Source organism: Corvus moneduloides, chromosome 9 (assembly GCF_009650955.1).
Source record: "Corvus moneduloides isolate bCorMon1 chromosome 9, bCorMon1.pri, whole genome shotgun sequence".
In the NCBI taxonomy this organism is placed as follows: domain Eukaryota; kingdom Metazoa; phylum Chordata; class Aves; order Passeriformes; family Corvidae; genus Corvus; species Corvus moneduloides.
Genome location: NC_045484.1, coordinates 5,437,117 through 5,459,578, shown reverse-complemented (window position 1 = coordinate 5,459,578; position 22,462 = coordinate 5,437,117). Strand labels below are relative to the sequence as shown.

Here is a 22,462-nt window from a genome sequence, read left to right as displayed (position 1 = left end):
GATACAATGTAAAAAAAACCTATGGATTTATAACACAAGATGATACAGGGGAAGATTTATTCATCCATAGAACTGCCATTAAAAGGAATAACCCTAAAAATTACCTGCGAAGTGTAGGAGATGGGGAAGTTGTACAATTTGATATAGTACAAGGAAAGAAGGGTTTACAAGCAGCGAATGTTACTGGGCCTGGAGGTATTCCAGTCAAAGGCAGCTGTTATGTGCAAAATTATAAACAATATCCATCCCAGCAGCTTCCCTACCCACAACCTCCTTTCCTGTTTTACCCTATACCCAATATGAACCCCTTCCTAAATTTACCCCATCCCCAGTTTATTCCTAATCCATTTTTCACCCCATGGCTTCCCTATACAATTCCCTTTCCCTACAATTCCTCTCCGATGCCGAGGGGGGGATGAAAAGGGGGAGGGAAGAAATTAAACCCTCTCCTGCCTCAGTTTCCCCACAAAGCATGCCCGGAGAGTCCTGTCTCCCTTCTGTCAGCCCTAAGATGTTCCACAGAATCTGTTTGGACATTTAAAGGCTCAGGAGTGTGGCTTGTATTATTTTAAAACGGTTCTTGTTATGTTTACCCAGCTGTTTTCATTCTCCTTTTATTAAAATAAAATGGGTGAAATGTCAGGGTCTCCTCCCCCGCCGTGTAGCCCTGGCAGAGGGGCCCTGAGGGCACAGACACGGGGTTTCCCTGCCCCTGCTCAGCCTCGTTCCCCATTGGTTGGTTTGTGTTCCCTGCGCGGGCAAGGTTCCTTGGTCCTGTGACTGCGGGAGTTCCTCGGCAGAGCCCCGGCCATGCAGTTGGAGAAATAAACATCTCTGAAACATCTACCAAGAATCTGTCCTTATATACTTCTTTCTATGGGCCTCCTGGTTTGATACATTGTGTTGCAGAATCCCTGCTGTAACCGTCCTGGGAACCTTTTAAATATGTAATAGAAGTTTGACTACACAACTGTTGATAAGAAAATGCAACCAGGAGAATGCTGACTCCTCTTGTGCCAATATTTTTGGGTGTTTACCCTTCCTCCCTGCTCTTTTTTTCTTGCTCACTGTGCCTTTCTCATGCCCAGAAGGCAGGATGACACCCAGAGATGTGTGCTCAGCTCTCAGCAGCGGGGAGAGCAGGGAGCTATGGGGTGCCCTGTGCTACAGCAGCATTTCTGCTCTTGCATGAGGAGAAGTGAGGCCAAGGGCCGGGCTCCTCCAGCCTCCTGCAAAATGCCATGTTTCCAGCTTTCTGTGACCTCTGCATCTTCTTCCATCACTTGGCTGTTTCGCTGAAGGCCTGGGACTTGGCAGCCTCAAAAGGCATGCCCAAAACAGAGCAGTGATTAAACTCAGGGAGGCTGTGACTTATCTCTCTGGGGCAATCTGGCTGCTGGGAAGAATTTCCAGGGATGGCTCCTGTGCTCTGCGGAGCTGTGTCCTGCTTTCTGAGAAGCCAGAAGCACCAACAGGCTGCTGTCAGAGGAGAAATCTGATCCATGCACAGCATCTGCAGAGCAGATTGCTCCCAGAGCATCAGACCATGGGAGGAAAGAATGCAGGACTGGGAGCAAGGCTGGAGAAAATACCAGCCTGCCTCTCCCAGAAGGATGGGCCAGTGCTCCATGAGAAGCCAGGCAGGATGGAAAACCAGCGGGCAGTACTGCAGCTGGGTGGTGTGGCAGTGTCTGGGGCACAGCTGGGGGCAGAACCAACTGCCAAAATTAGTGCTGATGGCTCCCAGCATCGATGCCGACCTGGGAGGTGCTGCTTTCCTTTGGCCTGGGCAGGTTTGCAGCCCATGGATGGTGCCCAAAGGTGTGATTTGGCCCCACACACTTCATTCCCCTGCTGTGCTGCCTGTATTTGCTGTGCCTCTGCCTTTTTCCTCTGCTGGGGCCCCCCAGGACAGCTGGCTCAGCCCAGTGTGATGGGATCAGATTCTCTCTGTCCTGGGTCTTGCATGCTGAGGACATGTTTGTGTGCACAGGGGTGCTCCCAGCTCAGCATGCCTCATCTGCTGCTCTGAAAAACAAACCCACAAACCAGCCCACAGAAGCAGTGGAGTGAAGCCTGTTCTTAGCTGTGGTTTTGCTGTGCTGGGCTTCAGGCACATCTGTGAGGCCTTCGAGGGCCTGGGCTCAGCTGGGCTCAGGAGCATTAGTGAAGGGCTCACAAAAACACAGCAAGTTTTTGGGCCTGAAAGCTTTCAGGGCAAAATCATCTCCCAGCACAAGGGCAATTTTGAGAGTTGGTCACATTTCATGTTGTAGAAATGGCATCAGCTTCCCAAGCACTTCATTTAAGTAAAAGTTACTGGGTTTGGGTAGTTTTGATCCTCAAGAAGCAAAGTATTGATAATCATAAGAGATAAATACGAAACATGTTGTCATCTGCCTTCAAAATGTACCTGGTGTTATTCCCAGGTTGCACTCTTCTAGGATCTGGGATTAAAAAGTGGTTAAAAATAGCTGAAAATGACAAAGCTGAGAGCTTGCCTCTGACAAACTGATAAAGGTTGTGGTCTTTTCTTCATGAGGTCCAAAGAATATTTGTGATTTCCGCAGCTTCCTGGTGACTTGGCAAAGCCACTTTGACTCAGTTTCACCTGGGGAAAATTGGGGCCTTTGCTATGATTTGGTTAGTGCTTTTTAAACATACTGGCTTTAAAAAAACCAACAAAAAACCAAAACCTCACCAAAAAAAAGCATGTTGAAGCCCCAGTCAAGCACGAGCTGATTTTGTTGGAAAATCAGAAAAGCTTTGGCAAAACAGGCACCATCTCAGCAGCCAGGGACAGCTGAGTGAACCAAGTAGGCTCTCTCAGCCTTGCCACCCTCAGGAAGTATTTAATTTGTGTAGAAAGGTGAGGAGCTGAGATACCTTTTACAGATACATGTGAGGAAGGAGACTTGTGTGGTATTTCAGCTGGTAACACATGTCACAGCATGTCCCTGCTACGACTGCAGAGCTGTGAGCTGCTGTGCTGTCACCAGGTAAGCTGGAGGATGCTGTGAATTGCTTTATTTTTAGGTTTTATTGCTGACTAAGTGCAAACAATTCCTTGTGTCCAGGCTGCTCAGCTTCCTTGGATCCCACTCATGTGGGTGGTGTTTTGGGAGGGCTCCAGCTCAAGGGCAGGCTGTCCTACCCTTAGTTCCTGGAGGGAAGGAAGAGATACTGCATCAGTGGCTGCTGTTGCTAGAGGCAGGGTGAGGGTGATCAGGAACCAGCACATGGCTGTGTGCTCCCAGGGAGGAATTCTGGCCATGGAGTGGGTGATCAGGGATGAGCAGAGGGCTGTGTCCCAGGGAGGAGTTCTAGGCATGGAGAGGTGCAGCAGCTGGGAGTTTTCTGTGACTATTACTGGAGATGGTGGGGGTGAGCAATATCCTGCACAAACCCTTGGGATTTAAGGGGAGCCACAGCCTGTGCTGGTGTGGTTTGGAGGAGGTGAACACCTCTGGGACCACCTACCTGCCCTGCAGGGCAGACTCGCTGAGCGATGGCCTCTTCTCCCCACTCAGATCGGAATCTGAGAAAACCAACGGCACAAACTTCCCACCATGGGCTGCTGCAGGGAGCCCTCAAGCCCAGCTCCCATCCCCGCTGCCAGAGCTCCCCTCAGGAGCAGGAGGGTCCCTTTCAGTGCTGGCTCACCCTTTTGCTCCTCTGAAGGCTCAGTTTTCTTCTGGGGCCGTGGCAGCAGGAGCTCAAGCCCTTCTGACAACGTGAAGATAATGATAGGCTTTTTACCTGGTGAGGGAAAAGACATGGAGTGCTCCAATGGCAAATGAGGGAGTACAGCTGTGTTGTCCCCCTCAAATCACTTGGGGCTTGCCCAGAGCACAAGGAAGGATAGCTGAGCAAGGACTTGAGTTACCCAGATCTCCCTGACTGCAAAACAGTTTGGGGGCTGCAGGGTGGGGGTGACGTGTCCCAACCTGGTGCTGTGGCAAGGCTGGGGGGGTCCTGGGTGGAAGAAATGGGAGATAGGGAAATGTGCCAGGCTTTGTGTCTGCCTGGGCAGCTTGTCCCAGGAGTCACCCTGGGGTCGGGCAGTGTGGCCAGGCTTTCAGGCAGCGACAGTGCCACAGTGACGCCTGGTGATAGCTCACAGGTCCCTGCCTGCCACCGCCAAGCCCTCCTCACACGGCATCTGCGCAGCCCTCAAAATAAGGTGGGTGACAGGAGGTTTTCTCTGAAATTACAGGTGTTTTCCCCAGCAATTTCGGTGCTTTTTAAAAGGCAACAAAACCAAATTTTTCCCCCCCAGCTCAAAAGCAAGTTTTTATCTAAACGTCAGAAAAGCAAGATCCTTAGAGAAACGTCATTGGTGAAATCCTAAGGTGCAGAAAAGTGTCTCAGGAGCTGGTGTGGACATCAGCACAGTCAGAAACAGCAGCTATTTTGGGTCACACATCTTGTCCCCACATGCCAGGAAAGCTGAGGGATTTTTTCTGCGTGGCTCCCATTACTCATCCCTGTGAGATGCAGCAAGGAGCGGTGGCTTGGGGACTATTGTCCCAGGGACAGTCTCTGTGTGATTAATGTCCATGCTGGAGAGATCAGTCTTCTATGTGTCCAGAGCAGCTCCCAGTGCAGTTGCTCTCTGTGGCTGTAGTTAAAAGCAGGCTGTGCTGCTTGGGACTGTCCTAACCCTTGCAACAGTTTGCACTGATTTAATCACAGAATAATTTGTGTTGGAAGGGACTTTTCAAGGCCACCTAGTCCAGCCCCCAGCCATAAGCAGAGACATCTTCCACTAGACCACGTTGCTCAGAGCCTTGTCCAACCTGATCCTGAACATTTCCAGGGATAGTGCTGCCACAGCTTCTCTGGGCAACCTGTACCAGTGTTTTACCACCCTCTAGTGTAAAAAACAACTTCCTTATCTCTAATCTGAATCAGTTTAAATGTCACTCTCTCTGCTCCCTGAAGACCCTGGCAAACACTGTCCTTGTTCTTGTCACTAGCTTGGAATACATACGTGATACATGAGGTTTTTTGGTGACTTTTGCATTAAAACAACTACATTTGAGAAGGTCCTGGAAGTGCAGTGAAGCTCTGTAACAAGGTGGAGACCCAAGCTGAACATCGGATGTTGTCCATGGAAATACTCAAGGTGTGAGGTGGTTTGAGCTACAGAGATGGCTTGGCATTCCTGGAGCACAGGGCTCTGTCACCCCAGCCCTGCTGTGGACCAGGAGCTCAAGCACCTGCCTGGAGGGATCCAAACCCTCAAACTCTGCTGCTTTTTAACCAGAACTTGACAGTGATAAATGACAGGGAGCAGAACAGCAGCTTGCTGATGCCCACTCATCCGTCAAAGCAAGATTAGTATGTGCCTATTTCGGTTTCCCCTTTAATCAAAAATCAATTAGACAATTTCCAAATGAATATTCAGCCAAGGAGTGGGTTGTCAGGCTGACTGACAGCACTCAGCACCACTTTGTGTTGTTCAGTTTAGGGTTATTCAGTGTACTGAAACTAAACAAGTGTATGAGAAAGAAAAAACATCTCTTTCCCTGGATGCGTCACCTCAAATCCTGATGGAGCTTATTCTCCATTCCAGATATTCAAAGCACCCTCCATGGAATGCCACTGTGCCTGGCTGCACAGTTGTTCTCCTTTTCCTGCTCCCATTTGATTTGCAACCCAAAAGATTGGGGGTTTTATTTCTGTTTCAGGGGGTATTCCTGAGTATTTTTAACTCGGTTATTGAAATAAATAGGAATTACACAACAGTTCTTTGCTTGGGAAGTCTCTGTGCTCACTTCCCTATTCACCAAAGAAAATTTCTAAAATCCCACTGGACAGTTTTGACTCATTTTGACAGGAAAAAAATACTCCATTCCATTTTTCCAGCAGGCCTACACCACATACAGCCTCAAAGCTGTATGAAAGAGGGGGTCTTTTAAAGGGAACCCTGTAGAATACCAAACCCCCAGGTCTGGATGTGTCTGCACTGGAAGAACAAACCTGGAGCAAAACGTGCAGCAGAGGGAGTGGCCACCAGCTTCCTGGGACCGTGGATCTTGGGTACTTTGGAGGAGGTTTTTGCAGGAGGTGAAGAGGCTGGAACCCTGTCCTCCTTGTGGTCCCAGGAGCTCCTGCTTGCCTTGGGAACCTGAGAACTCCTCTCCTCCTTTTGGACCCGGGAGCCCTTGTCCCCCTTCATGAGCTGAAAGTTCCTCTCCTCGTCATGGATCTCAGAGCTCCTGACCTCTGCATAGGCCCGAAAGCTCCTCATCACTGTCCAGGTGCAGAACCTGCGTGAGAAACACCAGAGACAGTGAAGCTCCAAGGAGAAAATTCCAGCTGAGCCCCTGGGGAGTGTTTCATCTGCATTTTCAGCATGTCAGAGGAACGAGTGGCTGGAGATAAAGGCTGGCATCCACAGAGCCTCCTCCACCTCGGGAAAGAGGGGATAGATAGGTACCTTCTCCAGAAGTACATCAGGATGGGGAAGAGGGTGACCTTGGCATTGTGGTAGATGGCCCGGGTCACTGGCCCCTTGGAAGATAAACGCCAGATTAAATCCCTCTCTTTATCAGAGATGTTGACCTGGGCACAGAAGAAACCAAAACAGTTTGCAGCACTCCTGACGGGGCTGGGTTTCTCTCCCTGGCCCCACCTCAGCAGTCTTTAAGAAAAGAACCAAATTACATCCTGGCTGCATGCCCCAGACACAAGGGCAGGATCCCACCTGGATTTCTGTGGAAAGCATTGTGCTCTCCAAAGGGGAGATGGCAGTGCTACTGGAAGGGGATGGAGTGGGTGCAGTGGGGAGGAGGTGATGGTGGCATTGGCTTCTGGACAGTGCAAGGACTGGATTGGTGCTGTGCAGCAGCATCCTGATGCTTCAGCCGTGGCATTTGTCCAGCAGGTAATGGATAATCCCCATTTCTTCCATCCTTATTCACATGCTTGTTCTCAGTCTATCTGGGTCTGGTGGGGGATTGCTTCCCACCCCTCACAGCCCATGTAGAAGTCCCAAGCTCCAGAGCATGCCCCAAAATCACCACAGCAGATCCAGACCCCTGCCTGTTTCTCTTTCGCCACCACTGTTCCCAGCTGCGCTGCCTTGAGCAGTGAGCTGGCAGCAGTCTCCAGCCTTCCTGGGCAGGTCCCAGGGTCTCACCCGCAGCTTTGGGGGGATATCAGAGTTCAGGAAGAGTCTGCTGATGATGTCAAGTTTCTTTTTGAGAAAGGCAATGTGCTTTTCTGACTGCATGCTGCAGGGTGCCACAGCTTCCACGGAGTCAGCCAACCTGGAAAACCTGCAAAGGCATGTGGGGTCTTGCTCTGAGACAAGTGCTGGTAACTGCCAGGCTAGACAGTCATGTTCTTGCTTAAGTTAGTATTTGCTTGGCCAGAAAAAGCAGTCCTCAAGGTGTGGAACAGTGACACAGGAGATATGAAAAGCCACCTCCCTCTTCTGCCACCCTCGTGGTCCTAGGATTCACCTGGGGCAGGTGATGTTCTCCCTTTTTGGGAAAAGAGGAGGACTGAAAGCTGGGGATTTGCCTGTTGTGGGGATGTTGGCTGTAGGGCTGGTGTCCATTGGCCATGGATTGGTCTTACAGGTTTGTTGGGAACATGGACAAAGTCAAGGGAGAAATGCCACCACAACTGGGACTTCCAGAATGGTGTAGGCAAAATGTTGGATTGCTTGGGACTACTAAACCAAAAGGATTTCAAACAGGAACCTGTAGCAAGGGGATGACTGCAAGCTGAAGTGGAGGATTTGGAGGTCTCAATCAGAGATGGCTTTGGGCCAGGGCCAAGGGAGGCTGGTGCCAAGGCCAAGTTGGATAGAGCTCTGAGAAACCCGGTCCGGTGGGAGATGTTCCTGCCCATGGCCAGGAGTTGGAACAAGATGACTTTTAAAGTCCCTTCCAACCCAAACCATTCTGGGATTCTGTGGTGGTACCCAAGCACCTGGTGGAGGAAGAACTTACTTGTCCATCTCCAGGTAAAAGCGGAGGTCATCGACGAGGAAGTTGACGACGATGACCTGTTTGTCCAAAATGCAGCGTTTTATCAGCGTCACCTTTTCGAGCCGGGCTTTGCCCTTGCGGGAGCGGGGGGTCCTTGAGAGACTTTGGCTCTTCTTCTCCTTGATGGGCAGGTCTGAGACAGGGGAAGAGATGCTGCGTCCTGCTCCCCAGCACTGAGTTTGCTCCTTCACCTCACCTGTGCTTCCCTTACCTGCATTCAATTTGCTGAGGACCTTTCTACCTCTGTGGATGACACCTTCCAACTAGCTTAGTAATCTCCTCCATCCCTCCTCCTCTTTGCACCCATGGAGTCTTTATGTTCACTGTTTCCATAGGGAATGGCCTGTTCCTAAAGCCCCCTGGTCTGTCTAGCTGTTGCCTTGGCTCTGACAGAGCCCACAAGCAGATGAGTGAGGATGAAAGGGAAAAATCTGTTGTTTCCCCCATATAAAAAATTCTCTTATCTATACGGGGTTTCTGTGTGTTTAGTAGATTACTTTTCTAACTGCTTTTCCAGCCTCCTCTCAAGCCTGTGAGTAAACTTTCTGTTTAGGTCAGCTCCCTGTTGCCCAGAAAATAATTTCCTTTTGTTTATTTTTCTGGCCTGTCTCATCTTAGCTCCATTTAGTGTTTCCTGGTTTGGGGGTTTTTTTGAGGCAGGGATGCAAACTTGCATAGACAACATTGTTTGAGAGAGATGCAACAGCGTAACGGGGCAATAAGTCATGGTTGTGGGAGATAAGGCACACGTTTCCTCCATTTTCTTCTCTACCTAAACCCAGGCATGTCCTGGGGAGGGAGGAGAAGGGGTGGCAGGACACTGGACATACTTTCCCTCTCGTTTCCTCTCTCCTGACGGAGAAACTCCTCAAATTCCACACGGCGTTTGTAATTTTCCATCTCCCTCTGGAACTTGCAGAAGCTTCTGACAAGCTCCCGGATGGCATCCCAAGCCCATTGCTGTGGAGACATGGCACAGGTGGCATCAGCCAGGGGCTGCTCCTGGACAGAGCCCTCCTGTTTGGACCCACCACTGTGAGCTGGAGTAGCCTTGGCAGTGGGATTTGTGACCCATCCATCATCTTTGCTTTCCAGTATTTCTCAGTTTCACTGGTGGCCACAGGTGATGGTGTGAATCACTTGGCCAGTCCTGACCAGATGTGGTGAAGTCTGCGTGAGCAGGACTCCAGAGCCCGTAGGAGAAACACTTTCCCTGCTGCCATTTTGCAACCTCACCCCATTTATGTGACATCATTTGTCTCACAGCATCTCCTCACTTTCTTGCCTGGCAAACATCCTCAGCCTGCCAGCAGACAGTGTCTTTCCTTACCATTCTCTCTGTCTTGAGTTCCTTTCTGCCTTCCTGCATCTGATGACGACGCCTAGACTTGGGCTTTTTGCTCCAGGGCAACAAATCCTCCTGCTGCTGCTGCTGCTGTTCCTTCTGTTTCTGTTTCTGCTTCTGCTTCTGTGTCTGCTTCTGCTTCTTTTTCTTCTGCTGGTACTGCTCTTCCTCCTCATCCTCCTCATCCTCCTCATCCTCCTCATCCTGCTCCTTAACCCTGCCAGATGGGAGAGCAGAGAGAGCATCAAGGACAGCCAGATGCATGAGGAGGGCACTAGTTTGGTGGAAGGGGGGAAGCAGCTGATAGGGGGCAGCCCCAGGGTTGGGGTCCCACTGGACTTCTGTTCCTGGAGGAGGTTGGACAATGGTACAGGGCACTAGATACTCTCCCCTGGGCTCTCTTCTTGCACTTGACAGCCTTGGGGTTGTCTGTCCTGCTTATCTGCAGGGTTTCCTCCTCCAGTCCAGCAGCCTGCAGGCCCAGAAGTGATTTGGTAGGTTTGGGGTGAGAGTCTGGATGGAATATCAATGTACTGGCTGATGGTTCATAGAAAAATGCATTTATAGCAGTTGCTGTCTGGCCCCTTGGGGTGGGATGGACGTTGAGCAGGGTGCATTTGCATAATTGGGCTGAAGAAATCAGCTCAACCCAGGTGCTCACCATCATTTTTCCATTTGCTTTATGTCCCAGTGTGGAGCTGCAAGGACTCACGGCTAGAGTATTCTCAGGAGGTAAGACACAAGTCCAGAGATTTAAGTATCGCTACAGAGTGATTTTAAGGGATTTTTCTGGGAATCTGAGCACTGCCGAGGTGGCATTCCAGGACTTGATTGAGGATGAAGTGCATGAGACCTGCACAAGATGTGAAGAGTAAATCTGAACAGGGGGTAGAGGGTGGGGGTGTTAATTATTCTCCTTTCCCTGGTAATTGCAGTTTAGACCCACAGGCCACCTATGCCTACATCTGAAAGGGCCAAAAGACCAAACTGGGAGCAGTGGCATGACAGGGAAAAATCTGAGAGAGTGGAAATAGCAAAGCTCTGTGCTGCAAAGTGCCAGACCTGTGTCTTCTAGATGACTTCTTTCTTGCAGCAGCAGCAGTATTCTCTCTAGCAATCCTCTCGGATGCAACAGCTGTGGGGACAGAACAGGGTTGGCCTCTTCCTCAAATGACAGCCAGAGCCTGCTCACAGCTTGACCCACATGGAGCCTCCACATGGTGTCTGTGTGGTGACTCTGGCTCAGGAGACACTGAGTACTGTGGGAGCTCTTCACCTCTCATGGTTTGACCTCCTCAGCATCTGCTTCAGAGAAATCCCCCATTCCCACCCTCCCTGGCTGGATTAATGCCCCAGAATACAGCCTGTCATGGATGGATAGGCCTTTCCTTCTGGAGAAGTTCCACCAGATGATGCAATGCCTGCAAGGAAGACCCCTACTCACTCAGTCCCCGGAGCACCTCCACAAGGGTGATTGATGTTTGGGAGCCCACCCTGCCTCTTGTCTGCCCGGACTGAACTCACCAAGTGCTGCACTCATCAGCTGCAGAAGCTCCTCTTCCTTGCTTGGGCTACCCACAGCCAGCTCATCTGCCATCATCCTCTGGAATTCTGCATCAGAGAGAGGAGAGGGGACAGATCCCATGTCCATTACCTCTGGCTATGACAGCCCTTCAGCACTGGCTCTGAGGGCTGGATTTTGACTTGTTACCTTCCTTGTGTGTCCTGTTCCATGCTCTACCTGTGACACTGCATTTTTTGGGTACAACAGATGGCCCACAAGTTACAGGGGTGCTACAGGTGACCACAGGTGCCCAGAAACTTGGTGTCATTCTCAAAAAATTGCATGAGAGAACAAAGCTGAGGGGTTACACCAGTAGCACCAGCATGGCCAGTCCCAGCATCCTCAGGAAAAGGCCAAGATGTGGAACTGGGGTGGCAGGAGCTTTGGGCTTTAGTCACTTTGCTGTAGCCTTCATTTGATCTGGTGACCCAGGCCAGTGCAGGGATGTGGCTCTGGTACTGGCCAGAGAATTTGGCCCTTAGATCACTGCCAAAGCTTTGATTACAAATGAAGGCTCCCAGACCCACTGTACCAACCCACTCCATGATGTCCCTGACCTGTTTAGGGTCACTGGTCACTGCCAGAGCATAAAATACACTTTACTGGCTTCAGCCAACGTGAGCCACATCAGGAATTCTGAGCCTCCTCTTACCAGTGCTGCCAAGGAACAGTTTCATCTCTGCCTGGATGGAACCCCCTTTCTGGAGGTCCCGAGCAGCAAGTAATTGCCAGTGCTCAGAGGAGATCCCTTCCAACCTCCTTGTGCCATGCAAGACCTGGCTCAGCTTCAGGGACTGGTTCATCCTCTGTGACAGGTAGAAATGTTCCCATCTGCCAGCAGCATGGCCTGGCACCTTGGGCATGGGGACATCGCTCCCTGGAGCCTGTGGCGAGAAGAGGGCAGGATGATGGCACACAGCATCTTCCGCATCTCCAGCACTGTGCCCACATGTTTTACTGTGCGTCAGACTACAAACCTGCCCAATTTAGATCTCTGCTTGAGCTTTAGGCAGTCTAGAAGGAATCTATGTGAACACAAAGTTCAGCATAGACCTTACACCTACCCATGCAGCTGCCTAAATCCAGCTCACAGCTGCCTGCAGCTGGAATGTACTGGGGACAGGCAGCCAGAGGTAGGCCAGACATGGCCTTGCAGCTTTCCTGAAGAGTTCAACATCCCTCCAGGAGGGCTGAAAACAACCCTGAAGGTGTCCCCAGCAGCCTGGTAGCCTTGCGTCCTGTTTTGTTGGCTGCTGTCACTGGGGCTGGCTCCAGCTGGTGCCCTGGGAGTGCCTCCCTCATCCCTCCCAAGACCCTCCTGCAGGTTTTGCCTCTCCCCATGGACAAACAGTTTGCACAGCTCGCCAAGCAGGGGCAGAGTGGCTGGTTTCTGGTTGAGATCTGAGAGCAGGCACCAAAAATAAACCTGCTAAGCCCACAGCAGTTCCCCTGACACCAGAGCAGGAGACCCAGGAGGAGTTTGGCTCAGGGGATCGTGCCCACAGAGAGCACAACCCCAACGCCTGCTGCAGTGCTAATTGTACTCCCAGACCAGTTCTGGCCTCGGAGGGGAGATTTCCTTGACAAGAGATGCACAAAAACCTGGGCAGCTAATTAACTTCCAACCAAGAGCAGTTAATGAGTCAGGGTCAGGAGCTGCCAGCTGACTTTTCCAAAATGGTCAGCTATCACTGGCTGAGACTCTGGGAGCCAGGTCTTTGAGGATACCAAGCCCTGACAGCCTCTCCTTAACAATTCCAGGATCAGCTGCTGATTTGACATTTCATTTTGGGGAAAACAGTTGGTTTGAAGAACACCATCTGCAGTGAAAAAAATTGCCTGCATAGGTTGTGCAGGTACCAAAGCAAGTGGGATGCTCAGGGGGTTCTGCCTGCAAGGATGTTTCTGGGTGTAATGCTGGAATTTGGGGTAGGTATTATGGGATTTCTGATGCCAGGAGGAATAATAGTCTGGGAAGAGTGCTTGTGTGACTCTGATTTCTTATATCATCCTTTTTGGTAGAAAAAAGTATGTGGAAAACCTGAGGGTGGTTGAGTCACAGGCTAAAAGGCTGCATGGCTTCTTCCCCCTTGTGCTGGCCAGATACTGCTGCTGGGACAGGGTCATCCCATGTGTGTCATGCACATGAGTCACATTAATAGCAGTAATAATTACACATTAGTAGGGTGGGCAAGGAAAAAAGCCAGGGGAGATCAATTCCCAGAAGCGCTGGGCTCACCCCTGCCTGCCCTAAAAGCCTGCAAATATGTTTCTCCCTGCTTTTAGGCAGGATCACCGCCTGTCTCGGGGAGCTCTTGCAGGGTGTGCCTGCAGTGCTGCCAACTTAAGAGGATGCTATGCTGGAAGAGCTAAGGATCATTGCTCCAGGAAGCTGGAATTGGGTAGGATCTGCTGTGTCACCCTGTGGCAGCATTGGCTGCGGATATCCTGGGATGCTGGACCTCCAGCTAATGCTGGGTTTCTTGTCCCTCCTTCTCTCTCTCTCCAATTTTTCACATCCCCACTGGTGCCTGCACACCCCCCCGAGGATGCCCCTCTGCATTCCCCTTACCATAAACTGGAGGAACGTCCTGTCATCGTCAGCCAGAAATTCCTCATAGAGGCAGCAGAGCAGCTGAGGAGGAGCAAAGGGGGATTGTGCTCAGGCAGTGCCACAGTGCTGGTGCCATGGGTGGCTCACAACTTGCTGAGATGCCCAGGACAAGCCTGCACATCCAGCTTGGTCCATTGGGCTGCCCAGGGGCTGCCCAGAAGGGCTGGGGTGCTAAATGTGTTTTACTGGGGTTGTGCTGGAACCAGTGACAGATGCAAAAGGGTGGCCACTGCCCTGTCATTCCTAGCCCTTGGAATGTGCATCTAGCCAGGGTCATCAGAGATGTTCAGTGACTGCTCACCTCTGCTCTACTGCCCAGCAAACCAGTGAGGATGCTCCTCTCCACTGGCCTGGAGCATCTTGGTCACTGGTCCAGTGCAAGGTGACCACAAGTTTTCCCTTCCTAATCTCTTTTCCTCTTAATTTTCCAAATGCCTCAATTCCTAAACATTCTCACAGCCCTCACATCACCACAGGAGGGCCAATGCCAGCTGTACCTCCCAGGCTGACCACTGCCAGCACCCCTGTGTACCTTGCAAATCTCCTTCTGTGCTCTGAATATCCAGGGGGAGAATTCTCCACACATCAGATGGTTCCACAAACTCACGACAGTCCTGGTGTCCAAGGGAAGCTTCTCAAAGCTGTCCTCCTCCAGGTAGGTCTTGCAGATCTTTTCCCCAATCAAATGGCGCAGGAAGAAGCTGTTTTCTCTGCTGGAGTCCAGCACCACAGGCAGAAACTCTTCCAGGTCGTGCCACAGATCCAGGAGATGAGTCTCCATGGACCGGTTCTGGCACTGCAGGAAGTCTCTGAAGGGCCGTCCCGCACAGGCCTCAGCACTAAGGGCCCAGGGAAGGAAATCCAAGGTCTTGACTGGCTTTTTCAAGGATGGCAGCTGGGCAAGAGATGCAGAGGGAAGCAGATCAGAGAAGATTTTCTCCTTACAGAGGTTTTCTAGATCCTGCTCTGCACTGGACTGAGGTCTTCCAGGAAAGGTTACTCCTCGTTTGCCTCCAAAGGCAGTATTTGCAGGATGCTCTGACTGCTGGGGAATCGATCCCAAAGCATCCTTATCCAGACACAATTCCTCTGTTCTCCCAGCTGGCCCTGGCTGCCTCTCTGGTTTCACCTGAAAAGTGGCCATCTTCACTTCTTGGGTGTCTCTCCCCTCCTTGACCAGAGCCCACATTTCTGCTTTGGTCTTCAGGCTGCAGTAGGGCCCTGACACACCCTGTCTCCTTTTGATGTGCATTGTGGGGAAGGGCTCTGAAAGGCCTGGGGGTTCCTGCCAGCTGGCCTGTGATAAACGTTCCTGATATTCCTGGAGCAAAGGCTGGCATGATTCCTCTTCCTCCATTCCCATCTTGCAGTGCATGAAGAATTTAGGGAGCCAGTAACTCTGAATCATAAAAAGGGCCTGTTCCTGCATCTTGCTTAGGATCTCCCTCCTTGTGCTGATGGACTGGATGTGCTTGGCTTTCGGCAGTGATCCTGAAATGGATGCAGGGAATTATGATGGGGAGATGGCTCCATGCAGTTCCCCAGCCAAACCAAGAAGGTGATGGTATCCCACCTCCCTGCGAATATCCAGGAAAGACCACCTCTCTGGAAGGGCAGTGCTCATCCCCAGCTCCTGTGGTGGTGCAGAGGGTGATGACACTGGAGCCTTCACGCAAGTGAGTGGCTCTCAGCCTGTGGACCAGGGACAAGAACAGGTCTCTCTGACTCCTATCTGACTCGTCCAGATCCAGGAGCCTTTCAGTGATGAGCCAGAAGTCAATCAGTTCTTCCCCTATGGATCAGACAAGGGCTGGGAGTAGGAAGGAGTCCCTGAAAGCCCCGAGGATGGATGAAGCAGAAGGAAAGATCACCTGGATGAACCGAGGGAAAAGCAGAGAAAAGCCAGGGTTATGCATCTTCCTCCCAGCTCTGCTGCTGGCTCACCTTCCAAAGCTTTCTCTGGGATCTTACCCATGCCCCCAGCTCTGTGCCAGTGTCCTGCTGGACAGGTGGCCCATGGCTGGCTGGGAAGGGGCTGTGGAGCATCCCGTGCCCACCTGCTGTTCCTTGGACGAAGGCCTGGAAGTGCCGCATGCCATGGCTCCCACTGATGCACCTCTCCAGCAGCCACTGGTCAGCGCTCTGCCAGTTCAGGAGCTCGGCTGCAGGATGGAGTGCACAGATGACATCAGGGGTTGCCTGCAAGAAAACTCTCTAGCTCCCGCCAGCACCCTCCAACCTCCCTGAAAGAGACTGCTGGAGGGAGACCAGCAAATCACCCTGAACTGGGAGTTTCAGACAGGCTGTGGGATGCACACATGGTGTTTGCAAGGATAACTCGCTCCTGTCAGGGACAGCCTGTCCAGCTGTTGTGCCTCTCTTCCTTGCAAATGTCCATCTTTTCTTGCCCGAGTTTGTGGCTTGCCCTCAATTTCCTCCAGCTTTTAGTTTCAACCCAACTGAAGAAGCAGCAGCAATATACTCAGGAAAAGCCTTGGTGAATTGCTTATTTTTCTGAAATGAGAATCTGCATTCCTGCTGCCACAGCTTTCTTTCAAGGGGCAGTTGACATGCTGGTTGATGAAGCACCTGGCTGGACTGAGAAGGCTCATTTTAGGGGCAAAGTGAGCATAATCCAGACTTGTTGCCAGTAAGAGAGACCACAGCATGTTTTCCCAGGGCACCCCTGCGCAGCGGCAAACCCGAAACATCAGCACCTCTGTTTCTCGTGCCCCACGGTGCTCTCCACCCCGCTCCACCCTTGGACCCCTTGGTAAGCTCTCCTAGGTAGGTACTTAGGGAGCTTGTATTAACAGAGTGGTGGAGTAAATCCCTGCACATCCCATCGGGACCTGGTGCATCCCTAAAAATGGGATATGCAACCCCTTCTTAACCCGGAGCAGAGGCACGACCCACTGGGCAGGAACCAGGCAGTGACAGCCCCGGAGAGAGGAAGCCCAGCTGCAGAGGAGAAGCCGATCCGATTTCCTCCATGCCGCGATGACTCACCTGCTTCCACCGAGCGAATGAAACCCAGGAACTTCTGGCAGAGGACGAGGTGGAGGCACAGGCTGGATTTGCAGAAGTGAGGCAGTCGGTGCTTTTCCAGCCAAGCCAGTAAAGCCGCCGGGCTGGGATCCTGCGTTGCGAACCCCGTGCCCAAGGAGAGGATTAGCTGTGGGGAAGGAGCCGGCTCCTGCCCGGGGATTAGGGTGAGTAACAGGTCCCTGCTACAGGGGAAGGGGGTGGGGAAGGCGCCCTGTTGCTTTATGGCGATAAAAGCCACCCTGATGCTGAGGCAGAAGGGGGATACTCAAGTTATAGTCCCTGCTTGTGTCCCCAAAAGCTGTGCCTACAAACGTGGGAGCCCCGGCGCTGCACGGCTGCTGCAGTGCTTCCAGCGAGGCTGCCTCTCCTAGCAGCCTGCACGCCTTCCCAGAGCCCAGGCAGGGAGGCATGGCAGATTCCCGGGAGCTGCCAGAGAAGCAGGTTCCCTTTTGCTTTGGGATCTGAGCGCTGCAAGCGGCGCTGGCGGCTGTGGGGAACGGGGACGCGCGTGGAGAGGGCTGAGCCAGCCTGGTGATCAACAGGGCTTCACTCCTGTTGAATTCAGGAGGAATACAGGACAAGGGGCTGATGTTTGTGTCCTTCTCTGCCACCACACATGCTCTTCTTCGCTCCAGATCTCGGTGTTCATAGATAGACCCCATAAACTGCAGCAGGACTTTAAATGGCTTGTGCTCCGCCCAGGGCTTAAAAGCGAAATGACGCCTGAGTTTGAAATGATCCCCCAGCTGCACGAACAGGAGAGCCAGGGAGGGGCCTTGGCGATGAGAAACCGGCTCCTTCCCTCCCCTGCCCTGTGCTCTTCCTCCCTCCTCCTCCCCCTCCTCCCTCCTAACAAGGGGCATTTTCTCACCAGGTGGCTCGGCAGCTCTGGCCACAGGTACCACCGGCCCATGCCACTGATGTAAATGGGTGTCTGGCCAAAAACCTGGATCAAAATGGAAAGGGAGAGCAGACAGAGATGGAGGGTGGCAGAGGAGCCCAGAGCCTAGCTGTTCTAGTTAGTTCCCACTACAGAGAAGGGCATCGAATTCCCTTTTAGACTTCTATCTCCAAGCTGAAATCCTCAGGTTTCCCTCATTTTTCAGCCTGTATGTGGTGTAGTCCCAGTATTCCTGGGGCCTCTAATGCCACAGACAGTTCACCTAAGGAGAGCTCTGAAAGGTCCCAGGTTTTATGGTGCAGAGTGGACTTACAGGAAGGTTCAAAAAGGTGTTGAAAAAGTCAACAAAAACATGATCTCGCAGCAGCAGCCCCATGTCCATGGAGGCTATGGATGCTACAAGGGGAGAAGAGAAAGTTATCTGGGCTTTGTGTTGCCAGCTGTGACATCAATGTGAGCCAAAGGAGTTTTGGGGGGGAATCAGCTTTAGGGAATATGTGGTACAAGCTTGTCCTGTGCACACATGGGAGGATTTGGAGCTGGGACAGTCTGTGAAATGTGTTTTGGGATGGGTGGCACAGGCTGTTTGGAAAGCACCTGCAGGTCCAGCAGCATGCAGGAGCTGGGAAGTTTGAATGGCAGCCTCCTAAGTAGCAAAGGTATGTGGTTCATAGAGGCTGGGCACAAATGTGGTGGCATCCATAGGGCAGGAGAAGGGAGGTGCTGTGGGTGGAGGGCACAAGATGTGCTTCTCTGCCTTACCAAGACATTGGGCATCACCCACCTTATCCACCCAAGACTCAATGCAAGTGTCAGTGCCCAACACCTCCCACTACCCGGTGAAGTTTTATTTAAGTCCGAAAGATCTGGATGTAAAAAGATGGGCTGGCATCAGCCTGCTGGTGGGTGGATGCCCTTGCAAATGTCCTCTTCCATGAAGGCATGGCTGTGTTACAGGGAGGACCCATATTTCAAAGCTTAATACTGCTTTTTTATCCCACTTTGTCCACCTTTTGGGGTGTGTTTAGAGGGCTAAAGCCCCTAGCAGAGGGTAACTCACCAGCAGTCATCATGATGGTGTTGTGTTCCGGTGCTGTGTTCCGAAGTGCCACCCTGATTGTGACACACATGTTCTGGTGACTCCTGCGGGGCTGCAGGGCTCTTGGGGACCACAAGGCTCTCAGCACTTCCCTCCTGGCTGTCCTCTAGGCCTGCTTAGCCTGCAGAGGAGAATACTGAGAGAGGATCTGATCAGTGTCTGTATGTGCCTGAAAGGGGGATGTCCAGAGGATGGAGCCAGGCTCTTCTCAGTGGTGCTGAGCAACAGGATGAGCAGAAATTGGAACAGAGGAATTCCCACCTGAACATGAGGAAAAACTTCTTTACTGTGATGGTGACTGAGCACTGGAACAGGTTGCCCTGAGAGGTGGTGGAGTCTCCCTTACTGGAGCTATTTGAGAACCATCTGGGCACAATCCTCAGTACTGTGCTCAGGCGCCCCTGCTTGAGCTGAGATGCTGGACCAGGTGATGTCCAGTAGTCCCTTCTGACCTTACCCATCCTGTGACTATGTGAAATGTCACTTTTTAAATCCCCTGCAGACACACTTTGGCAGTCCTAAAACGAAACCCTTCCCCCCTCCCTGCTTGGGCAAACTTCTTGCCTTCAAAGCAGGTTCTTGGTGGCACCTTGGCACTGAGTGTGGTTGCTGTCAGTGCATCTGCTCAGCCTGGGATGGAAATTTCACAGGAGACCCCACTGTGTCTGCTCCAAACAGACCAACCCCACATTTCTTATCAGCTGTCTTGCTTCATCAGAGCTGGGCCTGAGACTCAACCTTGGAGAACCTCCAGTTGGAAGAGAAGGAGAAAAAGAAGGAACCCGTTCTTGCAGCAGGAGTGACCTGTTTCCCTGGCAGGAGGAGGAATCTGCTCCCCAGGTGGGTACTTGATCCTGCTCTTTATAATGCTGTGGTGCCAGACCTGGGGTCACCTACGGTCTGCACAGGCAGCAGAGGGGAAGGACAGTGTCCCACAGTGCCCCCACCTCACGAGGTGGTGCTGTCAAATCAGGAATGTGAAGCTGTTCCCAGCAGCATCAGGGCTCTGCATCTCAGCAAGCAGCTTGTGACAGTGCCAATGAATACAGGGACAGTTCCAAATTAATTGTGGAGCTGGTGCTGGGAACCCCAGGGGGACAGTGCTGGGCTACTGGCACTGGCACAGCCTCTTGGGGATGTATACTCACCTTCCTTCGGCCACAGCCCAGCCACATGGGCTGGTTACTGTGCCAAAAACCAAACTGATGTGGGCAGCCGTGAGCCACAAAACACCTGCTTGTCCAGTGGTGCCAGGCCCAGCTGTGGAAAGGAGTTGTGGAAGACCCAGGGGAGGAGTAGCTCTGATCATGGATCCATAAAGATTTATGCTGCTGACCCCAAGAGATGAGAGGGGGGCTAGGAATGAGCTGGAGTGGTGGCTGTCTCACACTTAAAAGACTCAAAAGTCCTCAGAGAAAGGTCATAATGTGAAAAAAAAAAACCCAACAAACATTTTCCAGTTGGCAACTGAGCAGATGCCCAGTAGGATCCTCAGAGGCTGGGGTAGCTCCTTGGGTGCTCATCCATCTCTGGACTGACCTCAGTGGGACTGTGATGGCTTCTGCCAGGAAAGGACTAAAGTTGTGAACAGGAACAGGCCAACATGGTTACTGTGGGAGGGCACAGGGCCATTTCCATGGAGTTTCTCCCCAAGAGGAGACCCCAAGAGGTTTGGCAGGATGGAGTCTGCTCAGACTGCAGCTTCCCAGGTTTTCCCAAGGCACATTGTCTCCTCACAAGAGGAGCTCACATAAGCTGGGTGGCTATTTAGGAAAAACCAAAAAGGTTTTTAAAAAGAAGTGGACACATGAGCACAGCCCAGATTTAGAAGGAACCTTGGAGTGGCTGGACTCCATAAAAAAGGTAAGGGCAGAGTTGCAACATCAAACACATCAGGAGGGCTTTGCTCCCCCCCTGCCCCGGCCTCAATCACCCATTTCCCCTGTCCCTGGCATGGGGAGCAGCCCTCCCTTGGCAGACCTGAGGTGACCAGTGGCAGAGTCTCACGTTCCCAGGGCAGAGGGGATGGGGCTGGGATTTTTATCCTTGCCCAACATCAGTTGGCACTGCTCCCCATGGTGGCAAAGTCCAAGGCTGCCCAAACAATGTCAGCCTCACTGCCTGTGGTCACTGGCCACTCACAGCCTCCCCCAGCAGCCCAGCCTGTGCCTTTTGGTGCCATCAGGAGGGTGGGGGTTGTTTCCCCCCCACCCCGAACACCTCAGCATTGCTTCTGGTTCTGGGTGATGGTCTGGAGCCCCAGCAATCTGGGAAACTCCAGCCTGTGTACACATAAGTATTATATCCCCACCATGAGCTTTTCGGGGAAGACTTGGGATTGTTTTCCCCCTGTACAGCCTCATCCTGTTTTCATATGAATAGTTTATAGGACATTGGGCCCACAGCACCTTAAAACTGGAGTTGACCAAGGCCTGAGGAATTCCAGTTCAGCCTTAAATATTCATTCCTTTCTTGAACATATTACAATTACTTTTTATATGTGATTTTCATGCTCAGTCTCCTGAGTGCATAAGATTTGTTTGCTCAGCAAGGACAACACTGGTGCTCCCTTCAGGAGTATTTTTGAGCCTGTTGCCATCTGTCTGTGGTTTCCTTGCTTGGGACTGTCCATGCAGGCTGGGCTCTGTCTTTTACACCTGACAGCCCCTGTGGCAGGCTCTGCCTTCACTTATCTCTCCTCCAGCTGAAGCAGAACCACTGGTATAACCTTATCCGAGTGTCTGGGGCTGTTGGCTTCAGCAGCCCAGGTTGTGTTGTGGCAGGACAGGGACTTAATTCAGCCATAAGGGAGGGACATGGGCAGCAGCACTTTGCTGTTACCTTTTATAATTTAAAATGTCAGGCCCGGATTCACCGCTTAATCCACTTAGGCAGTGGTTTTAGGATTTCTGTACTCTCACTTATGGAGCTGTGAAGTGTGTTAGGCTGAAATTAATGTGTCAGCCACAGCTAACACAGCCTCAACCTGGCTGGGAGTGTATTTAACAGTGTGAACAGTGCTAATAAAAAAAAAAAGGGGGGGGGGGGGGGAGGAATCCCAACAAAAACAACCCTGCCAATCAATGCACAGTGTGACCAACTTTCAGCTTCAGGGAAAAGTCATGTGCTGAGTTCTCCCTGGGATATTCTCCACTCTTGTACAGAACAAACTGAGCCAAGCAATTTCTAGGTCTCAAATCTCACCTGCCCCTGACGTTCTCATCTTCCAGCTTCCCCCCGGCGCTGTTGAAGTTGAGCACGTGCTCGGGGAAGGCGCTCGGCCCCGCGCAAAGTCTGTGGAGCACAGCCGGCAGCAGGTAGGGGCTGCCTGCCGGGAATGCCGCTGGATCTCCCAGAGCAAGCAGGGGGAGCCGTGCAAAGGGCTGCTGGGGCATGGAGCAATGCCATGGGCTCCTGGGAGGGATGACAAGGTGGGTGGTGGGCACGGGGACAGGCACCCAGGTGGCTGAGAAAGGGGTGGGGAGGGAGGTGGCAGCATCTGGGGGGTTGCATGAGGCTGTCCTGGGTGCTGTGCCCCAAGGTCCGTCTTCCCTCCGTGCTTCCTGGTGTGTGGTCTGGGGAGCTCCATGGGGAGGGAGGTTTTTTTTTCCACTCTGCATGTGCCTCTGCACGTTTTCACTTATTAATTTGCTTTCCTAAATTGCCCTTTGGTGCAGCTCAGGTGATCTGCTCTGGAAAGCTGAAAGCCCTCTGGCCACCAGCCTGCAGCTACCCTTGACCCTGGCAGCATCTTCAAAGGGAGCATGGGTCTGCTGCGGAGTGTGCAATGTTTGCTCACAGCCAGGGCCAGCAGCTACTGCCTACCTGCCTTGGGGGGTTTCGTCAGCCTCCTGCAGCACTCTGGGGGAGATCAGTTGGCCACTG

At 52.1% G+C, this 22,462-nt stretch overlaps 1 protein-coding gene across 1 annotated transcript; it reads right to left on the bottom strand.

Moving 5' to 3' along the window:
* Window positions 1-790: 790 nt before the first annotated feature.
* RGSL1 (regulator of G protein signaling like 1) lies at window positions 791-21,972 on the bottom strand. The gene is made up of 21 exons (XM_032118249.1): window positions 21,782-21,972; window positions 18,539-18,639; window positions 17,792-17,874; window positions 17,449-17,523; window positions 17,152-17,281; window positions 16,539-16,841; window positions 15,587-15,691; window positions 15,103-15,321; window positions 14,062-15,020; window positions 13,488-13,550; window positions 11,568-11,799; window positions 10,876-10,962; window positions 10,315-10,486; window positions 9,737-9,935; window positions 9,337-9,495; window positions 8,837-8,966; window positions 7,968-8,139; window positions 7,148-7,286; window positions 6,446-6,570; window positions 5,924-6,275; window positions 791-3,823 (listed from the first exon to the last, which is right to left on the bottom strand). The coding sequence occupies exons 1-21, from the start codon at window positions 21,970-21,972 to the stop codon at window positions 3,527-3,529; spliced, it is 4,293 nt and encodes a 1,430-aa protein (XP_031974140.1). The 3' UTR covers window positions 791-3,526.
* Between the last annotated feature and the right edge of the window lie 490 nt (window positions 21,973-22,462).

Bases quoted from the DNA above. Each gene is read 5' to 3' on its own strand.
- RGSL1 (XM_032118249.1), bottom strand. From the start codon at position 21,972: ATGCCCCAGCAGCCCTTTGCACGGCTCCCCCTGCTTGCTCTGGGAGAT. The intron at 17,875-18,538 runs GTGAGTTACCCT...CTCCCCTTGTAG, and splicing joins CACCATCATGATGACTGCTG to CATCCATAGCCTCCATGGAC. The intron at 3,824-5,923 runs TAAAAGACCCCC...AAGTGATTTGAG, and splicing joins GTATTCTACAGGGTTCCCTT to GGGGACAACACAGCTGTACT.